At 44.8% G+C, this 22,631-nt stretch overlaps 1 protein-coding gene across 1 annotated transcript in view; it reads left to right on the forward strand.

The window, feature by feature from the left end:
- The window catches only part of LOC140188910 (uncharacterized), an 838,801-nt gene that overhangs the window by 534,338 nt on the left and 281,832 nt on the right, over positions 1-22,631 (forward strand). Inside the window, exon 2 of the mRNA XM_072245564.1 lies at positions 14,011-14,018. Within this exon, the coding sequence (XP_072101665.1) occupies positions 14,011-14,018 (8 nt within the window). The remainder of the gene's footprint in view (positions 1-14,010; positions 14,019-22,631) is intronic.

Here is a 22,631-nt window from a genome sequence, read left to right on the forward strand (position 1 = left end):
AATCTCATTTTAGAAAGTCAGAGACGAGTCATGATCACGTGATGGGTGGATTTATTCAAGAGGTAACAAGTAGGCATGGTGCAGGGTTTAGCAGTAAATTTGCGTACCTTTCACAGAACAGGCAGGTCAAAAACATTTGTACACAACAGCCTCTGTACAGTGTGAGAGTGGTGGTTTCATTTCGTACCTGTCAATCTTTGGTGCAGGTGAGACTGGGGGTTCATTCTGTACCTGTCAGTCTCTGGTACAGTGTGAGAGTGTGGGTTTAATTTCGTACCTGTCAATCTCTGCTGCAGATGAGACTGGGGGTTCATCCTGTACCTGTCAGTCTCTGGTACAGTGTGAGAGTGTGGGCTTCATTCTGTACCTGTCAGGCTCTGGTACAGTGTGAGAGTGTGGGCTTCATTCTGTACCTGTCAGTCTCTGGTACAGTGTGAGAGTGTGGGGTTCATTCTGTACCTGTCAGTCTCTGGTACAGTGTGAGAGTGTGGGCTTCATTCTGTACCTGTCAGTCTCTGGTACAGTGTGAGAGTGTGGGGTTCATTCTGTACCTGTCAGTCTCTGGTACAGTATGAGAGTGTGGGGTTCATTCTGTACCTGTCAGTCTCTGGTACAGTGTGAGAGTGTGGAATTCATTCTGTACCTGTCAGTCTCTGGTACAGTGTGAGAGTGAGGGGTTCATTCTGTGCCTTTCACTGTCTAGTACAGTGTAAGAGTATGGGGTTCATTCTGTATCCATCAGTCTTTGGTAGAAACTGAGAGTGTGGGGTTCAATCTGTAACTGTCAGTTCCTGGTATAGTGCAGAGGTTTAGTGCACAGTTTACCTCGAAGTAATGTAAATTCAGTTTCATTACTGCAGTTGATTAGTTTGATTAAATCTTCTTTGAACAATTGGACACAATGATCCACATGAATACAGTATCTCAGAATCAATGCTATCAGTCAATAACAGCATCAGACACAGGAGCAGTGTTATGTGATTGGGCCCGTGGCTGATTTATTATCCCTGCCAACCCTATTCTCCTGCCGTCTTCCCATAATGTGTGACACTCTTAATGTTTCAGAACTTACCTGCGTCCGCTTTAAATAGACCCAGTAACTTTACCGTCCGCTTTTAATATACCAAATTACTTGGCTTCCTCAGCAATGAATGCCACAGATTCCTCTCTTCACTGTCCGTAGATAATGCATTCCGTTCGGTGCAGTCCTCTGCCACAATCCTGCCCCAGAGAATAAAACTGTGGGTCTGCGCCAATCTTTTCGCCTCCTACCCAACAGTGTGAAACAGCATCTGCGTCTCACCAAATGAATTCCTCTCCTTAAAGTTCAAAGTTGAAAGATTAAACTAAATTTATTACCAAAGTATATACTGGTAACCACATGAGCATCCACCGTACATACAATGAAACACAAGAGAATCAATGAAAGACTGCACTCAAGATAGACAGCAAACGAGCAATGTGCAAAAGACTATAAACTATGCAAATAGAAGAACAAACAAAATATTAATAATAAATCAATAATCAATAAATATCGACAACATGAAATGATCAGTCTTGAAAGTGAGTTTATGGGTTGTGGGTACAGTTCAGTGTTGGGTGAATGAAGTTATCCATTCTTCTTCAGGAGTCTGATGGTTGCGGGGTGATGGACCTGTTGATGTGTTACCTCCTTCCTGATGGAGCTGTGTGAAGAGAGTATGACCTGCATGGCCGCGGCCCTGTTTTCCGTGTAGATGCGCTCAGCGGTGGGGAGGGGCATAACTGTGCTGGACTGGGCTCTATCCATTACACTTTCTGGGCTTTTCCGTACAAGGACACTGGTGGTTCCATGCCAGCTCCTCTTGCCACCAGTCAATATACTCTCCACCACACATCTATTGAAGTCTGTCAAACTTTTAGATGACATGCAGAGCGCTGCCGTGCCTTCTTTGTAACAGGAGGTATGTGCCGGGCCCAGGAGAGAGAATCTGAAATGATAACACTGAGGAAGTTATATTTCCCCCTTCATCCTTCCCTCGCTGCTGCTCCCTCGTCCCTCACCATCCGCACTGCGCTCTCGCTTAGCTTTTGGCATAGATTCCCTTCTCACTTCTTTCATTTAATTTCGTGAGCTGAGTTTATCACCTCACTCCTATAACGCTACTTCCGTGATAGCTCAACTACCTAAAAATGTTTCCAGTGCTTCTTACGTTGTTGTCTTCCACAGCACCGTCTCTTGAAAGGCATAACACGCTGCCAGGAGGTTATGACCATCGCGTATTTATTGATGTCCCCATGCAACGAATATTTAGACAGGTCCTCTGAGGTATTTCCACACCTGTTTTTTTTTTTATATTCCCTCTGTGTTGTCACATTTACATTTTCAGTTTTCCAGCGTAAATGTGCGTGTGTGTGTGTGTGTGTGTGTGTGTGTGTGTGTGTGTGTGCGCGCGCCACTAGTGTGTGTCTGTGTGTGCCTGTGTGTGTATGTTTGTCTCTGTGTGTGTTGTTTGTGTGGGTGTGAGATTCACCAGCAGATATAATTTCAATTTAATATTTGGGAACTCATTCCCAGACCAGAGAAACAATTCATATCAAGAGTCTGCCTCTGGGTGGGAAAGGGTCAATTTCGTTAATCAAAAAAGGTACTTTAATTACATTTTCTGTGGCTGGTTGTGGTATGTATTAATAGCTTTTATTGAATTAATCAATCCGAATTTTATATTTACAACATAAGAACATTTCTCAGAATATCTACTTAAAAAGCAGAGAAGATGGCTGCACGACGCAGCACGCAGTGGCCACTCTGGAATGAATATCTGTAATCTGTCAAGTAGGGTGCCGTGCACAATCCTGATTTGATGGAGGCGGCCGTGAGAAGCACAGAGGAACATCTGGTGAAATTTCTGAAATGCCTATTTCGCTGCCGCTCGACTGTGCGATCCAGAATCTCCAGAGGGGAGGGCCCCGAATCCTCAGCTTTGCCTGTTGCTTGGCGGCGGGGGCCAGGGTCGAAACTCTCGGCAGAGATGGTGCCCGGTGCTCGGTGTCGGAGGGCTGATCGGAGGCTCGAAGTTTTTGGACGGACTCAGAATCAGCTGTGATCGAATGCTTCCAGGGTGCTGCATCGGCAAGTTTGCAGCGCTGGAGGTTTTTCATCCTTCTACCATCTACGTGAGATGATGGGGCTATCGGGACTTTGAGACTTTTTTTTACCGTGCCCATGGCCTGCTCTGTATCAAATGACGGTATTGCTTTGCACTGTTGTAACTATACATGTCTGTTATAATTATGTGTTTTTTTTTGTCAGTTTTAGTCTTGGTCTGTCTTGTGTTTCCGTGATATCATACTGGAGAAACATTGTATCATTTCTTAATGCAGGCATTACTAAATGACAATAAACGAGGACGGAGTGTCCTCATAATCTAATCTAATCAAGGATTTGGGGAGATGTTATAAGGAAGCAGATTCAGCGGTTTGCCAAGTGAGACAGAAGACACGGATCAACACATACAAAATGCTGGAGGAACAGGCAGCATCTATGGAAAAGAGAACAGTCGACGTTTCAGGCCGAGATCCTTCAGCAGGACTGGAGCAATAAAAAGATGAGTGGTAGAATTAAAATGTAGGGAAAGGAAAGGATGAAGCCAAGTGAGTGCTGAAACCGGGAGGGGCTGGGCAGAGCAAACAGTTGGGAAGTTGTTTTGCGAAAGAGATACAGGACTGGAAAAGAGGGAGTCTGATAGGAGAGGACAGAAGGCCATGGAAGAAAGCAAACGGAGGAGGAGCACCAGAGGGAGGCGATGGACAGGCAAGGAATTCAAACCCCATTTCCAGGTTCGTGACTCTGAATTGAAAAATCGGTGGGAAATCCCAGATGTTGAAATTCCGAGCAACACACACAAAATGCCGGAGTAACTCAGCAGGCCAGGGGATAAGCAACTGCCTGCCTGTCTTCACACCGTCCCACGTGGAGAGTTAAAAGCCGACCCTTACTGTTTCAGTTACAAAGCTGTGGTGGTGAAATGGAAAACCCGCCCCGCGTGGCAGGGAGGTGCGAAGCATCAGCGATACTCCACATCTCCCCATCTGTCACTCACTGGTCCGGCCGTGATGGTCTGAACATGACACCAACAGGTAATCCCGGTGGAGGAGTTGCTGCGTTTGAGGTGAGTGCTTGCAGTACATCAACGTCGCGAGTTCCGCTTCACAAGGTGAACTGCGGGTTCAACACTGAAGCAACTCCGACATTCATTCAATCATCAGGACAGGATTAGGAAGTTAATGGCACCTCGGCTGAAAACGTCCTATTTATTAAAAATGAGCTTACCAGTGGGATGAATTGTCAGTCTAGACAATTAAGTAAAGTAAAACATATTTCACGGGTGAAATATCGGGAACGTGGTGCAAGACGGGATAGAACATAAAAGGCACGGAGATAATAACCGGGTGGGCCAGAAAGTGGGGAAACAAGAAAGAAAGGTGGAGAAAAAGAGAAAGAGGAAAAACAGGGAATGAACAAAAGAAATGAAGTACGTTTGAGTTTGTATACGAGAAAGAGACGGAATGGACCCAGACATATACTGGCACAGACCCAGACCATGACATGTACAGACACAGGCATATACAGACAGAGAACCAGACCCAGACATTTACAGACACAGGCATAAACACATACATACATTCACACAAAACATCGCGCAACATTCACAGTTCTACATTTCTTAATAATCCCTGTAGCAGAGTGGCGCAGCGGAAGCGTGCTGGGCCCATAACCCAGAGGTCGATGGATCGAAACCATCCTCTGCTATATTCTCTGTTGGCGGCAGCAGATAATCATCCTCTTTGAAACACCAATGTGTCACATCATACATCTAGAGAGGAAACCGCATTTCAATTGAAATGCGTCATTTATTCGTGCTCCTTTAATTCTCGTTTCTGTGGTGCAATCGGTGAGCGCGTTCCGCTGTTGACCGAAAGGTTGGTGGTTCCAGCCCACCCAGGGACGCTAGTATTCCGGTAATTTTTTTTTCTCTCTCTTGTAAACGAGAAAATGTTCAGCAGTATCTGCGGAATAAAGTACACAGTCGGTGTTTCAGGCCGAAACCCTTCTTCAAGATCATGAAGCAGCCTGGCCTGCTGAGTTCCTCCAGCATTTTTTGTGTGTTGCTTGGATTTCCAGCATCTGCTGCACATTTTCTCGTTTGTGATTCGACTAGTGCACGACGAAGTCTCTTCCATGGAATTGGATTGAATTGAATTGACTTTATTAATTACGTCCTTCACAAACATGAGGAGTAAAAATCTTTACGTTACGTCGCCGTTTAAATGTGCAATGTGCAATTTATAGAATATGTAATAGATATTACTATATTTATTACAGTCAATATGACAGAAATACGATTGTATCAGCTTGAATTAATCAGTCTGATGGCCTGGTGGAAAAAGCTCTCCCGGAGCCTGTTGGTCCCGGCTTTTATGCTGCGGTACCGTTTCCCGGATGGTAACAGCTGGAACAGTTTGAGATTCGGGTCACTCGGGTTCTCAACGATCCTTCGGACCACTTTTACAAACTTGTCTCTGTAAATGTCCTGAATAGTGGGAGGTTCACATCTACAGATGCGCTGGGCTGTCCGCACCACTCTCTGCAGAGTCCTGCGATTAAGGGAAGTACAGTTCCCATACCAGGCAGTGATGCAGCCAGTCACGGTGCTCTGAATTCTGTGCCTGTAGAAAGTCCTTAGGATTTGGGGACCCATACCAAATTTCTTCAACCGTCTGGGGTGAAAGAGGCGCTGCTGTGCCTTTTTCACCACGCAGCCGGTATTTACAGACCTCGTGAGATCCTCGCTGATGTGAATGCCGAGGAATTTTCACCCTCTCAACCCCAGATCCATTGATGTCAATAGGGGATGTCTACTCGGAAGAAGTTTGAATCTTCCCTTCGACGGGAGTTCAGTGAAACCCTCTCTCACTGCTCCCTCTCTGGGATTTCAGCTCTTGTTTTCCTGCTGCGTTTCATTGCCAGCTGGGAAACTCTGCGCTGTCCGGAGGCCGGCTCTCCCTACTGCTGCCGCAACGGGTTCAGTGAGAATTGAATGTGTTCTACGTGTTTCAGTCACATACTGTACCGAAATACAGTTAAGCGCTTCTCATTCTCATGGTTCATAGAGATCAGACCATTACACAGTGTATTGGGAGAGAACAAGGTGAAGCAATAACAAAATGCAGAATAAAGTGTAACAGGGACAGAGAAAGCACGGCGCAGGTAAATAATAAGGTGCAGCTTCGTACCGAGGTGGATTGTGAGGTCAAACGTCCATCCTATCTTACGGGAAACCATTCAATAGACACAACAGTGGGACTGAAACTATCCCTGAGACTGTGACGCGTGCTTTCAAGCTTTTGTCCTTTCTGCCGGATGAAAGAGGGAACGAGAGAATATCTGGAGCAGGTCATGTCTTTGGTCAGGAAAATGTATGTTCGATTTGACCAGAAAGTGTGTGTTTCCTACAGCGGAGTCCGTGGAACTAACGGACTCCCGGGTCTAGTGCTGTGCTTTTCATTCAGTTTGGGGTCCCTGAACATCCTACATGAGGGACCACCACCATCGTACATGAGGAATTCATCAGATCCATTAGAGTGAATTTCAGTCAGACAAATTGCTCAGGAATTAGAGTTCTGCGTTCATGGTGCTCGGCGAGGGTTTTTTTTAGACTGAAAGTGTACAACCTGCAATGGCCGGGAATGGAAACCGTGCCAACTGCTTGGGAAGCAGCTATGCTCAAAACTATATCTCCATCTCCCCATGATGCAAACCAGATTCGGTTAATGAATGGTCTGTGGTGCTATAAGTTTCTGTAACTCGATTCTCAGTGTCTGAGCTGTTTTCTGAAGGATTGTTCCTCACTCTGTTGCAGTTCCTATTCCGACCAGTGGATGTCGCGACGTTCCGACAGACCGGAGAAACACAGCACCTGCGATCCGACTGAAGGGAGAATCGGCCCGAGAGATTCGAAGGGCTACGAATGGTTTCCTGTTTCACGTACCAGTAAATGGAAAACAAATCCTGATTATAAATATCCGTTCAAACAACACGCAGTTAGACGATAATGGGATCCCCTCCTTTGTCCAGTCCTTGAACACAGTAAGTGACTGAATCGCTGAAGAATTCTGAGACACGTCCAGTCACACGGTGAGGAGCGGATGGGTAAAATGCACCAGCTCTACACTCAGCAAATAAACATCAGAGTGACTCTATGAGTTCTCCTACACACTGACATCCGTGTGACAGATTCCCCACTCTTGTTTATTCCTCGTTAGTTCAGTGGTTAGTATCCCCGCCTGTCACGCGGGAGACCGAGGTTCATTTCGCCGACGAGGAGACCGCTCTCCTGCTTCAAATGAAGACGGGATTATAATATGAGACAATCTAGTGTGCAAATAGCCCAAAACTGGAGTGTTTCCCGAGAACAAGGGACGTTCAACATTTTATTTTCACTTTTCCCTCACGACGTCTGTATCTCAAGGCCGTTTGACGTTACACTCAATGACCGAATCCGTCACTCCGAAACATTATACAGAGACTGCTGCCGTGAGATATGAACTCCCGCACTTTCCCAGCACTCGTGCCGACTCTCTCAGTTTGTCTGGTTGACTGTGTGGAGAAGACAGGCAAAGGAACAGCTGAAACACTTTGGAGAGAACGATGCCATGGAATGTGTAACGCCGGGTTTAAAGCCACCCTGCCCCTCCCGCAACACTGGACCCGCTGAACAGACGCTCAGAAAATGAACTTGGGGGCGGGGAAGGTACGATTGAGTTTTGTGACGTCATTACAACACGTGAGCATTCGGTTCGTAGCTCCGCCCCTAGACCTGATTGACAGCAAAGTACCTGAAAACGGTGCGAGTTGCTGATTGGCTCAGGAGCGGTAGCGGTTGGTGGCGCTGGCTGTGAATGTGCGGGGATGATGGGAAACAAAGTAAATTCAGGTCGGGGTGGGGGGGCGAAGAGTGTCTGGAAAAGGATCCGGAAATAAAGAGTTCGGGTGAGTGCGGTAAGAGGTTGGAATGAAGTTGATCTAGATCTGCAAAACAGAAAAAGGAACACAATATTGGAATGATTTCAAGAGATTTGAGAGGATACTAAAAAAAAAGAAGCTTTCAAGGTATTGTTTAAATTTTACCCGGAACAGCTTTCTTTTATCAATCCCATTAAATTAACTGCAGCAATACACAAAATGCTGGAGGAATTCAACAGCATCTATGGAAAAGAGTTCAGTCGACATTTCGGGCCGAGGCCATTCATCAGTCCTGAGTTCCTCCGGCATTTCATGTGTGTAGCTTGGATTTCCAGCATCTGCATGTTTTCTCCTTTGAAATTAACTGAAGTGTTGAAAACTACTTTAGGGAATATAGATTGTGCTCAAACCTTAAGGGGAGGTGATGTGCTAATCGTTAAGATAAGAAACGTGAGAAGGCATTATATTTGAAGACTTTAATTGGTTAAAAAAATGGTATCTGTGTTGCCTAATGAAAATACCACAAATCAGGGGTGTTAGGACAGGTGTTCTGGTGGAGATTTCGATAAAGAGATTAAGAATGTAAACAGATTACAAATGCAAACGCGAGGATATCTGCAGATGCTGGAAATTCAAGCAACACACACACAAAAGTTCTGGTGAACGCAGCAGGTCAGGCAGCATCTGTAGAAAGAGTTCCAGTCGACGTTTCGGACCGAGACCCTTCGTCAGGACTCAGGCCGAAACGTCGACTGTACCTCTTCCTATAGATGCTGCCTGGCCTGCTGTGTTCACCAGCAGTTTTTGTGTGTGTGTTGCAGAGATTACAAGTAGTTTGAAATAGAGAAAACATGGACAGTTTAACTGCATTGATATATTTTGATGAGGTGAAGCTTTCTAGTAAAGTTAGTCTGGGGTATGTTAGTTATAATGCACGAGCGCATATTCCACCTCCGCTTAGATGTCACAATGCCAGAGATTTGGGCATCTTGTGGCAGTATCTCCTGGAAAACTAAGGTGTAGTTAGTGTTGTGGAAAACTAAGTATGAAGATTGTGAAGGTGTGAAGTTTAACTGGTGTAATTGTAGAGGAGAACATAATGCAGTCTAGTCATAGTCATACTTTATTGATCCCGGGGGAAATTGGTTTTTGTTACAGTTGCACCATAAATAATAAATAGTAATAGAACCATAAATAGTTTAATAGTAATATGTAAATTATGCCAGTAAATTATGAAATAAGTCCAGGACCAGCCTATTGGCTCAGGGTGTCTGACCCTCCACGGGAGGAGTTGTAAAGTTTGATGGCCACAGGCAGGAATGACTTCCTATGACGCTCAGTGTTGCATCTCGGTGGAATTATTCTCTGGCTGAATGTACTCCTGTGCCCACCCAGTACATTATGTAGTGGATGGGAGACATTGTCCAAGATGGCATGCAACTTAGACAGCATCCCCCTTTCAGACACCACTGTGAGAGAGTCCAGTTCCATCCCCACAACATCACTGGTGTTACAAATGAGTTTGTTGATCCTGTTGGTGTCTGCTACCCTCAGCCTGCTGCCCCAGCACACAACAGCAAACATGATAGCACTGGCCACCACAGACTCGTAGAACATCCTCAGCATCATCTGGCAGATGTTAAAGAATCTCAGTCTCCTCAGGAAATAGAGATGGCTCTGTCCCTTCTTGTAGACAGCCTCAGTGTTCTTTGACCAGTCCAGTTTATTGTCAATTTGTACCCCCAGGTATTTGTAATCCTCCACCATGTCCACACTGACCCCCTGGATGGAAACAGGGGTCACCGGTAGCTTAGCACTCCTCAGGTCTACCACCAGCTCCTTTGTCTTTTTCACATTAAGCTGCAGATAATTCAGCTCACACCATGTTACAAGGATGTGAAGTACAGTACTTAAGAAAGCAGCTGGTTGAACAGGTTAAAGTACAGTTAGGTGTGTCTTAAACAGAGGCCTTGCAACACAGTTAAACCAAATGTTGATCAAGTATAACCAGTCAGACAGAATATGAAGTCAGCGGCTATGTGTCACATCACAGGTCCATTAATAAAGATACTTTACTAGTCAATGAAATGAAGTTTGTGATGTTTATAAAGGATGTGGTGAATTGTACTGTTCAGTCATCTAGACATACTGAGAAAATTAAAATGATTGTGAAAGCTGCGGAAAAGTATCGAGGTATAACTGGTGTTTCATGGGAAACTGTAAAAGAAGCTCTGATGGGTGGGGTATCTGTAGTTCAGTCTCTTTGTGCAGGTACAGAATGGGATTAAGAATATTGCAGTGGAATGAGAGAAATGCGATGGTCAAGACATTAGGAAGTTTATTTCTGATTCATCAAATCGGCCCAATATGAAACCAGGCTGTTACCGCATTTCCTTTAGAGAAAATTATATTGCAGTATGGCATGATAGGTTAGGTGATAGAGGGGGTGGTGTTGCATGTTTAACATGGGAAGGGATAGGACACAGAGTTGTGGATGTGAATGAAGTGTATGAGGTGTTTGTAGCAGAGGCATTTGATTCAACAGGTAGGGGTACTAAAGTGGTAAAACTCTTGTGGAGTGCTTTTGATTAATTTGTTGGAAAGCATATGTCACTCTAGATCACTAAGGGTTGTATGGTGCGGGGATTTTTGTGCACAGTTCACTGTGGGGTCATTCATGGAACTGTTTGATTGTAGAAGAATGTTTAGGTATTTTCAATCTTGTGTGCTTTAATGATGGGAGGGGTATGAAATGTAATGTATCTAATTGTCTGAAAACTGCTGTAAATTTAACTCCTGTTTCAAACATTCTGGCTGGAGTGACTGAATGAGATGTTATGGGTGAGGAGACAATGGGGAGTGATTATTTTCCTATATTTATAAGCATGGGTTTGGAGTTATATAGGGGGCAGGAGACTGTTTTTAGGAGGTGGGATTTTGATGAAGCAAACTGGGAGAATGTTGAGGCTGATAGGGGTTTCTGCAATGAATGGTGATGTCACATTATTCATCAAACTGCGGTGGAAGTGACGCCTGTTAAAAATGACATTAATAGGAGGAAGACTGCACCTTGGTGGATGGGGGAGTGTGCAGAGCGAATTAGGGAGAGAAATAAGGTGTTTGGGAGAGCTGAGAATTATCACTCTCTGAGTGACCTTATTAAGTATGAAAGGGTTCAAGCTGTGGTGAGGAAAGTGGTGAAGGTTGTGAAAGAGGTTTACTGGAGGTCATCTTGTGATAGTATTGAACAGGATACCAAACTTGGAGGTGTTTGGGGAAAGATTCAGAAAATCGGGGTGTGGGGTTCATCGGGTTAATAACATTCCAGTATTGATTAAAGAAGGTGATTGTAAGAACATAGAACAGTACAGCACAGTACGGGCCCTTCGGCCCACAATGTTGTGCCGACCTTCAAACCCTGCCTCCCATATAAGCCCCCACCTTAAATTCCTCCATATACCTGTCTAGTAGTCTCTTAAACCTCACTAGTGTATCTGCCTCCACCACTGACTCAGGCAGTGCATTCCACACACCAACCACTCTGAATAAAATACCTTCCTCTAATATCCCCCTTGAACTTCCCACCCCTCACCTTAAAGCCATGTCCTCTTGTATTGAGCAGTGGTGCCCTGGGGAAGTGGCGCTGGCTATCCACTCAATCTATTCCTCTTATTATCTTGTACACCTCCATCATGTCTCCTGTCATCCTCCTTCTCTCCAAAGAGTAAAGCCCTAGCTCCCTTAATCTCTGATTATAATGCATACTCTCTAAACCAGGCAGCATCCTGGTAAATCTCCTCTGTACCCTTTCCAATGCTTCCGCATCCTTCCTATAGTGAGGCAACCAGAACTGGACACAGTACTCCAAGTGTGGCCTAAGCAGTGTTATATAGAGCTGCATCATTACATCGTGACTCTTAAACTCTATCCCTCGACTTATGAAAGCTAACACCCCATACGCTTTCTTAACTACCCTATCCACCTGTGAGGCAACTTTCAGGGAATCTGTGGACATGTACCCCCAGATCCCTCTGCTCCTCCATGCTACCAAGCATCCTGGCATTTACTTTGTACTCTGCCTTGGAGTTTGTCCTTCCCAAGTGTACCACCTCCCACTTCTCAGGCTTGAACTCCATCTGCCACTTCTCAGCCCACTTTTGCATCCTACCAATGTCTCTCTGCAATCTTTGACAATCCTCTACACTATCTACTACACCACCAACATTTGTGTCATCTGCAAACTTGTCAACCCACCCTTCTACCCCCACATCCAGGTCGTCAATGAAAATCAGGAAAAGCAGAGGTCCCAGAACAGATCCTTGTGGGACACCACTAGTCACGATCCTCCAATCTGAATGTACTCCCTCTACTGAAATAGAGAAGGTTGAGTTACTGGCTTGGTTATTTGCTGCAAGTCACAATCAAGATAATTTAAGTGAAGAGCCTAAATGATGTCGAGATGAGGTTTTAAGTGAATACACTGATGTGTTGAAAGCCAGCTGTAGCAATGATAGTATTAGTTACGTAGAGTTTATTTGTGTGAATGTAAGAAAGCTATTAACAGTGCAAGTCAGATGGCTGTAGGAAAGGATGATATATGTTATTGTATGTTTAAACATATAGCTTACAACTCTTGAGATAATATTAACAATTTGGAATCATATTTGGAGTTTAGACCATATTTCCTCCTTATAGAAAATGGTAGTACCTGTTCCGAAACTTGGAAATCCCCACAGGATCCTTCTAATTATAGACCAATATCATTAACATCCCATCTCATTTCGGTAAACTTACAGAACGTATGGTAATAGAGTTGTTGAATTATATTTTGGAAAAGAGAGGTGATGGAGCATTTTATCAGCGTGGATTTTGGAACTGTAGAATGACATTGGATTCAGTTTTATGTTTGGAAGATGATATTGGGAAAGCACTTGTAAATAAAGAAGTTGTAATTGCAGTATTTTTGTACTGAAAAAACATATCGTATGTTATGAAAGGATTAAATTATAGAAATGTGGAGTGAGAAGAAGGCTACATTATTTTTTTCTGAGTTTTTTATTTGTATACTCCAGGCAGTTAAGGATACGTAAGGTATATTTGGGATTCTATATGCTGGAGAATGGGACCCCATAAGACAGTATTTGTAGCCCTTTATTGTTTAATATTATGATTAGTGATATTTTTTTCTGAGATAGGTACTGGGGTGGGGAAATGACTTTTTGCAGATGATGCAGATTTATGGATCAGAGGTAGAAAATTCAATTGAATTCTATATAGGATGTGATTAGTGATTAATAAAGTCAAACAGTGGGAATATAGATGGGGTTTTAAGCTTTCAGTAGCTAAAATACATTTTGTGTTTCACTAAGATGATCAATAGACCTCTTTATTGATCCATATCATCCTCAATAGCAATTGATCTGAAATTATATGTTCAAACTCTTGAATAAGTGTCAGTGGTAAGATTTTATGGCATGTGGCTGGATTATAAGCCGATGTGGAAGCACCATATAGGTAAAATAATTGATAAATGTAAAGTAGCACCGAATATTCTTGGGTGTTTGTGTACATATTGTTGGGGCACTACTGGCCCATCACTGTGACTCTGTAAATAATTGATAAGTGTAAAGGAGCACTGAATATCCCTGGGTGTCTGTGTGGGTATTCTTGGGGAGCTATCGGCCCATCACCGTGACTCTGACAGGGAACCAATGCTACTAGAAATCCACTGAGCTGCTCATCTGCAAACTTCCCTTCCAGCATCTGGTGCAGAAGATCAGGCAGGACTTCAAAACCGATCTATGCTTCAGAACTCGACCATCAAAGGCCTGGAGGAGAATAACGAGGCTTACCTGGTCGGGCTCTTTGCACCATCCACACCAAGCGAGTCACCCTTGTGCCCAAAGAAATTCAGGTGGCTCGCCGCATCCGCCGGAAGCGAGCTTCAGCCTGGCCTCGGCAGCAAGCACAACAAAAGGCTCTTTTAAAAGCCACTAACCTGGAAGAGGAAAGGGTTGTCGCTTTCTCTTCATTACACTGTTGTGGTGTTGACACACTGATCTCCCCCATGGGAGTTTTGGGGTTGTTTGATGGGAAATCCCAATTCTCACACCAACTGATCTACCTGTTTTGGTCTCAGCTCATTTCATCAACACATTGATGTCACACTTTAGCCAAAGATGACCATCCACACCAGCAATAACTCCATCATCTCACAGTCAGTGTGAACTTACTGCTCACGGTTCCTACATCCACTCCCAAATCACTCAGTTGTATCACAAATAGCAAGGGTCACAGAACAGATTCATGTGGAACAACACTTGTCACCAGCATCTGATCACAAAACGACTCTCTGCCATCACTCTGTCTCCTATTGCAAAGCCAATTCTGGATCCAATTTGCCAAATGGCCTGACTGAGGCCCATATGAACCGTATCAATAAACTTCGTCAGTGACGGCAGACCTGGGTGAGGATGGTCAGGACCCAGGTGCTGGAGCATCGGAGACTAAAATCCAGACATGATAGGAGACGGAAACAACAACAGGGTTCAAAACCAGTCTGTGTCTGGAGGGAAGACCACTTTGAGTAACTCCTTTGCTCCAAATTGGAGAAAAATAAGTAAATAGAGAAGAAATAAAAATTACAATAAAAACTGCAGATTCTGTAGTCTGAAAAGCAAAAGCAGAAAGCAGGAAACTCCAGACCTGAGTGTTCATCACTTGTACCAGGGAAATATTTGGAGCTGTAACAAAGCAGGAATTTTTTGCCAACTTACAAAACCATCAGGCAAAGTCAGCAGAGTCTGGTGAAAGTGACTCCATGTTTAACAAACACATTTGAGTGGTTGGAGCAGTAACACCAACTGTGGGTAAAGGGACCCAGTGACGCAGTGAACTGAGTTGTCCAAGACACGTTTGATATGCCGCTCCATCACAGGGGGTTGGGGAAAATGAGAGCTGACCGTGATTTCTGAACTTGCTGATCACAAACACTGATGGGAACTGAGTTGTGAAGAGCGGTGAGGAGTCTACAAAGGGGTAGATACAGGTGACGTGATTGGACACAGGTCTGACAGCTGGGATATTGTGGGGGAGGGAGGGTGTGAACTTGTACCTGACCCTCTGGCTAAAGAAATGTCTTCTTATCTCTTTTCTGAAGAGACATTCTTCTATTCTGAGTGTGTGCCATCTGGTGCTGGACTAACCCACTACAGGAAACATCCACTCCACGTTCACTCAAGTGGTTATAATGTCACTCTCTTCTCATTCTTATGAACTCCAGAAAGTACAGGCCCAGAGCCATCAAATGCTCCTAATGTGTTAACCTTTTCATTCCCGGGGTCATTCTCGTCAACCTGCTCTGGACCCTCTCCAATGCAAACACATCAATCCTTGGATGAAGGGCCCAGCATTGCTCACAATACTCCTTGCAGACTGACAAATGTCAGCATGGACAAGTAGGCCCCTATTTTCACATTTTTGTGAGAAAAGTAACTAATTTTCATTCTTATATTTTGCTGGTTTTAATGTAATCTTCTTCCTCAGTTGTAATTTCTATTTTCCTTCACGATGAAGACTTTGCATTCAAAGTCAACAACATCTCCTCCACAATCACCATCAGCACTGGTGCACCACAAGGTTGTGCTTGGTCCACGACTCTACTCACTTTATACCTGTGATTATGTGGCTAAGTACAACCCCAGTGACATATTTAAGTTTGCAGATGACACCACTGTTGTTGGATGAATCAAAGGTGGTGACAAATTTGCCCTCAGGAGGGAGATGTGTGATCTGGTTGAATGGTGCCACAACGACAACCTCTCACTCAATATCAGCAGATCACTGACCACAGGGGCAGGAAACCGGACGTCCACGGATCAGTCATCATCAGGGGACTGGAGGTGGAGAAAGTCAGTAACATTAAATTTCTGAGCATTATCATTTCAGAGGGTCTGTCCTGGGACTAGCAGTAAGTGTCACTATAAAGCAGACAGGGCAGAGACTCTGCCTGCGTGTAATCAGCGTGACATCTGAAACTTTGACAGATATAGATGCAGAGTGGAGAGTAACCTGACTGGTTTCATCATGGCCTGATATGGAAACACAATGATCAGGAATGGAAAGGAAAATGTCTACATGAAATTTGTGGAGATGTCAGGTGTAATTTTTTTTTACCAGAGTGTGGTGAGTGCGTGGAATAGGCTACCGGCAAAGGTAGTGGAGGCGGATACAATAGAGTATTTTCACAGACTCCTAGATAGGTACTTGGAGCTTAGAAAAACAAAGGGCTCTGGGGAATGCCAGGTAATTTCTAAAATAGGTACAGGTTTGGCACGGCATCGTGGGCCGAAGGGCCTGTATTGTGCTGCAGGTTTTCCATGTTTCTAACTGGTGGATGCATCCCAGTACATCACAGGCAAAGCCCTCCCCATCATTCAGTACATTTACAAGCAGCACTTCTACAAGAAAGCTGCATCCATCATCAACAACATCCTTCAGCCACCTCATGCTCTCTTCCACTGCTGCCATCGGGAAGGACGTACAGGAGCCTTTGGTCCCACACCACCAGGTTCAGGAAGAGTTATTACCCTACACCAGTCATGCTCTTGAAATGGTGTAGGTATCTTCACTGAACTGATTCCATAACCTGCAGATTCACTTTCAAGTACTCCACAACCGAATTGCACAGTAATATTTATGTTTTAGTATTTGCATGATCTGTCTTTTGCACATTGGTTGTCTGTCAGTCTTTGCTGTTTATAGTTTTCCTAAATTCCACTGTCTTCATTTCCCTGTGAATACCTGAAAGAAAATGAATCTGAAAGTACTAACCTGTTGCGTCAGATGTCCCAACAGAGGAGACCACTGCTACACTACAATAAGGAATGTCTATCGTTTGCTCCCAAGACCACATTTTGTTCAGTGGGATCATTTGGCTGTACTCCTCCTACCTGCACACAGACAGAGCCTAAGGAACAAGGCTTCAGAGATCAAGATAACCGAGCGGTGGTGTTGGGAGGCAGAGGAACGGTTACAGGATTGCCTTGTGTCAGCAGGCTGAGCCATGTTCGTGAACTCATCTCAGGACCTGAAGGATGACACCGGGGTCACTACAGACTTTACTAAAACAGCTGTGGAGTCGTGTGTCCCCACAAAATCATTCAGGGTTTTCCCAAATCAGTAGGCCTGGATGAGCAATGAGATCCGGAACCTGCTGAGTGCCAGGTCAGAGGCATTCAAGTCTGGAGATCAGGAATGCTACAAGAGGTGCAGGTATGATCTCCAGAAACCATCTCTCGGGCAAAGTGGAGATTCCAGGCTAGACTGGAATAAAAGAGAGATGCTTGACAGCTGTGTCAGGGTTTGAATGCCAGAACCTCCTGCAAAGGTAAATCTTGTGATAAAAGGGGACAGCACAGCTTCACTTCCAGACGAGCTCAATGCCTTCTATGCTCACTTTGTCCACCAGAAGAGGGAGGAACCATCGCGCACCCCCCTGTCTCCCGATGGTCATTTGGTCTCAGTATCTGAAGATGACGTGCAGGCTGCCTTCAAGAGAGTGAATCCAAGGAAAGCATCTGGTCTGGATGGAGTACCTGGCCGAGTACTGAAGACCTGTGCTGACCAGCTGGCTGGTGTATTCACGGATATCTTCAACCTCTCGATCTGGCAGTGTGTGGTACCCACCTACTTCAAGGAAGCTTCAATTATTACGGTGCCCAACAGGAGCATGGTAACCTGTTTAAATGACTATTACCCAATGGCACTCGCATCCTCAGTGATGAAGTGTTTTGAGAGGCTGGTGTTGAAGCATATCAGCTCTTGTCTGAATGGTGACTTGGATCCTCTCCAATTCACCTGCCGAAGCAACAGCAGATACTGTCTCGTTGTCTCTTCACACAACTTTGGAACATCTGGACAGCAAAGATGCAAACATCTGGATGCCCTTTATTGATTACAGTTCAGCATTTAACAATGTCATCCCCTCAAAACTGATCAGTAAGCTCTCAGACCTGGGCCTCAATACCCCCTTGTGCAATTGGATCCTGGATTTCCTCAGGTGCAGATCCAAGTCAGTTCAGATTGGCAAAAACATCTACTCCACAATCTCTATCAGCACAGGAGCACCACAAGGAAGTGTGCTTAGCCCCCAGCTCTACTCACTTTACACCTATGACTGTGTAGCTGAGTACAGCTCCAAAACCATATACAAGTTTGCTGATTACACCACAATCAAAGGTGGTGATGAATCAGCAAACAGGAGAGAGATTGAAAACTTTGCTGAGTGGTGTAATAACAACAACCCCTCACTCAATGTCAGTAAGACTAAGGGACAGATTATAGACTTCAGGAGGGAGAAACCAAAGGTCCATGAGCTAGTAATCAAAGGATGATCAGAGGTGGAGAGAGTCAGTAACTTTAAATTCCTGTGTGTCACTCACTCAGAGGACCTGTCCTGGACCCATCGCATAAATATAATTGTGAAGAAAGCACAACAGCACTCTACTTCCTCAGGACTCTGTGGATGTTCAGCATGTCATTGAAAACCTTGGCAAACTTATATAAATGTGTGGTGGAAGGTGTGCTGACTGGCTGCATTACGGCCTGGTATAGGAACACCAATGCCTTTGAGTGGAAAATCCCACAAAGTGTAGTGGATTCGGCCCAGTATATCACAGGTAAAACCCTCACAACCACTGAGCACATCTACATGAAACATTGCCGCAGGAAAGCAGGGTCCATCAGCAAAGATCCTCACCACCCAGGCAATGATCTTTTCTCACTGTTACCATCAGGTAGAAGGTACAGGTACCTCAGGACTCGCCCCACCAGGTTCAAGAACAGTTACTACCCCTCAACCATCAGTGTCTTGAACAAAACACTCATGTCACCACTGTTATATCGTTATTTCATGCTTGTTATTTATTGCTATTTATTTCTCTGCATTTACACAATTTGTTTACAGTTTATAGTTCCTCATATTTACAGTTCACAGTTACTGTTCTATAGATTTGTTAAGATTGCCCGCGGAACAAGATTCTTGGGGTTGTCTGTGGTGACACGTATGTACTGTGAGAATATATTTGAATTTGAACTTTGAACAATATGGTGACATATGCGCAGTGTGATAACAACTTACTTTGGATAAAATTTTGGCTTTGACAATATTTTTCCGTGACGCTCTTTTTTCATGATCTAGTTCCAACATATTTTATCCAAAATTATAAAAAGATTATCCACACAAAAATATAGAAAATACAAACATGACATATTTATAAGATCGAAGAGCTAAATTACAATATGAATATTACTGTGTATAACACACTCAATTCCAGGGAATGGGGGAGTGGGTCACGTCCCTGGAAATCTCCCGCTCTCCCCATTCTGTTTACAATGGTCGGAAGTTTTTCAGCCGCTCTGCTGATTGACAGCTCCCTCTGCCCCGCCTCCGTTGCCCCATGACGCGCTGACGTCACAAAGCCCCACCTTCAGCGACGTCGTTTCCTGGGGAACGGTCCGGGGTGGTGGAGTCGGTCTCCACTTGTTGGGGTTTTGGCCTCTCCTCTTCCTGCCCGCGGAACAGTGAGTGTCTGTCAGCGCCTTACTGCACCGGCTCTCTGCCTCAGGTACAATATTTAAAACATATTTGCACAGTCACATGGATGGGAAAGGTTGAGAGGGATACGGGCCTAATGCAGGCAGACGGGACGAGCTCAGGTCGGCAACTTGGTCGGCGGGGATGAGTTGTACCGAAGGGACTGTTTCATTTCTGTATAAACCAGTGACTCTATTTTGGGAGGTTAAATCATGGCAGGATGTACACAGATTCCTGAGAAGTTTCTGCCCCCCTCCCCCACACCTCTTCTGGTACTGATTTAGATGCCACCTATTCTCTGTGTGAAATATTTACCCTTCAGATCCCCTTTGAATCCGTCTTTAAACAGTTTTGTCCAACTCTAATGAGAGGCAGTTCTTGACTGTCGAGGCAAGCAGAACACACAACCCTGTCTGCCTGTGATGCCACATACAGGGAAATGTGTAACAATATTAGAGGCACATGCACAGGTACTTCAGTGAGCAAGGCCCAGAGGCATATTAAACTAATGCAGGGAAGTGGGATTAGTACAGCTGTGCATGATGGGGAACATAAATGTGATGGGCCAGAGGGTCAGTTTCTATCCTGTACAACCCTGACCACAGCAGTCCTCCACTGCAGTGGGGTTTGTCACCTTCATTCTCAACTGTGAGCTTGTTCCACTGAACCCATTATCCTCTGAGAAGACATTTGCACCCTCCCACTATGACCAACCTATCAGCCATCTCTCCTAATATCACCCAGAATACTTCACCAAATTCCTATATAAAACTATTGTTACTGGTGCATAGGGAATGACAGCATTTTGGTAGCCTTCTGAGGGGGTTGGTTCAGTATTTGACCATTAATACCTTTGTACAACAACAATCCCATCATACTGGGTACTGAATGTTTTAGGTATGACCATCCTGAAGTTCTGTGTTTCAGGTTCCCATTGCACTTTCACAGTCAGTGGTTTCTGCATGTCCATACTGACCATCAAGAATCTGTCTCCACTAACTCAGAACTTGGTCTGTCTTCTACCCTGCCTTGGTGATTCAAATGCTCATCCAGATGGTCCTCAAATACCAGCCTGCATCACCCCTTCAGACTGTGTTCCAGATTGTAACCTCCCTCTGGGGAGAAATGAAACATAGAAAACCTACAGCACAATGCAGGCCCTTCGGCCCACAAAGTTGTGCCAAACATGTACCTACCTTTGAAATTACTAGGGTTACCCACAACCCTCTATCTTTCTAAGCTCCGTGTATCTATCCAAACGTCTCTTAAAAGACCCTATCGTATCAGCCTCCACCACCATTGCTGGCAGCCTATTCCATACACTCACCACTCTCTGCATTTAAAATAAAGAAAAAAAAACAACAACTTAACCTGACATCTCCTCTGTACCTACTCCCAAGCACGTTAAACCTGTGCCCTCTTGTGGCAGCCAATTCAGCCCTGGGAAAAATCCTCTGACTATCCACACAGTCAATGCCTCTCATCATCTTATACACCTCTATCAGGTCACCTCTCATCCTCTGTCGCTCCAAGGAGAAAAGGCTGAGTTCATTCTACCTATTCTCATAAGGCATGCTCCCCAATCCAGGTAACATCCTTGTAATTCTCCTCTGCACCTTTCTGTGGTTTCCACATCCTTCCTGTAGTGAGGCGACCAGAACTGAGCACAGTCCTCCAAGTGGGTCTGACCAAGGTCCTATCGAGCTGCCACATTACTTCTCAGCTGCTAAGTTCAATTCCACGATTGATGAAGGCCAATGAAGCGTATGCCTTCTTTACCACAGAGTCAACCTGCGCAGCTGCTTTGAACGTCTTATGGACTCTGACCCCAAAAGCCCTCAGGTCCTCTACACTGCCTTGGTCTTACCATTAATACTATATGCTGTCATCATATTTGACCTACCAAAATGAACCACTTCACACTTACCTGGGTTGAATTCCACCTGCCACTTCTCAGCCCAGTTTTGCATCCTATCAGTGTCCCACTGTAACCTCTGACAGCCCTCCACACTATCCACAGCACCCCCAACCTTTGTGTCATCAGCAAACTTACTAACCCATCCCTCCACTTCCTCATCCAGGTCATTTATAAAAATCAGAAAAAGTAAGGGTCCCAGAACAGATCCCTGAGGCACACCACTGGTCACCGATCTCCATGCAGAATATGACCCGTTTACAATCACTCTTTGCCTTCTGTGGGCAAGCCAGTTCTGGATCCGCAAAACATTGCCCCCTTTGATCCCATGCCTCCTTACTTTCTCAATAAGCCTTGCATGGGGTACCTTATCAAATGCCTTGCTGAAATCCATATGCACTACATCTACTGCTCTCCCTTCATCAATGTGTTCAGTCACATGCTCAAAAAATTCAATCAGGCTCGTAAGGCGCAACCTGCCCTTGACAAAGCCATGCTGACTATCCCTAATCATATTATACCTCTCCAAATGTTCATAAACCCTGCCTCTCAGGATCTTCATCAGCTTACCAACCACTGAAGTAAGACTCACTGGTCAATAATTTCCTGGGCTATCTCTACTCCCTTTCTTGAATGAGGGAACAACATCCTCAGTCCTCCGGAACCTCTCCTGTCCCCATTGATGATGCAAAGATCATCGCCAGAGGCTCAGCAATCTCCTCCCTCGCCTCCCGCAGTATCCTGGGGTACATATCATCTGGTCCTGGCCTCTTATCCAACCTGATGCTTTCCAAAAGCTCCAGCATATCCACTTTCTTAATATCTACATGCTCAAGCTTTTCAATCCGCTGCAAGTCATCCCTACAATCATCGAGATCCTTTTCTGTAGTGAATATTAAAGTAATGTATTCATTAAGTACCTCTGCTATTTCCTCCGGTTCCATACACACTTTCCCACTGTCACACTTGATAGGTCCTATTCTTTCACGTCTTATCCTCTTGCTCTTCACATACTTGTAGAATGCCTTGGGGTTTTCCTTAATCCTGCCTACCAAGGCCTTGTCATGGCCCCTTCTGGCACTGCTAATTTCCTTCTTAAGCTCCTTCCTGTTAGC

This window comes from Mobula birostris, chromosome 28 (genome assembly GCF_030028105.1).
Source record: "Mobula birostris isolate sMobBir1 chromosome 28, sMobBir1.hap1, whole genome shotgun sequence".
Lineage (NCBI taxonomy): Eukaryota > Metazoa > Chordata > Chondrichthyes > Myliobatiformes > Myliobatidae > Mobula > Mobula birostris.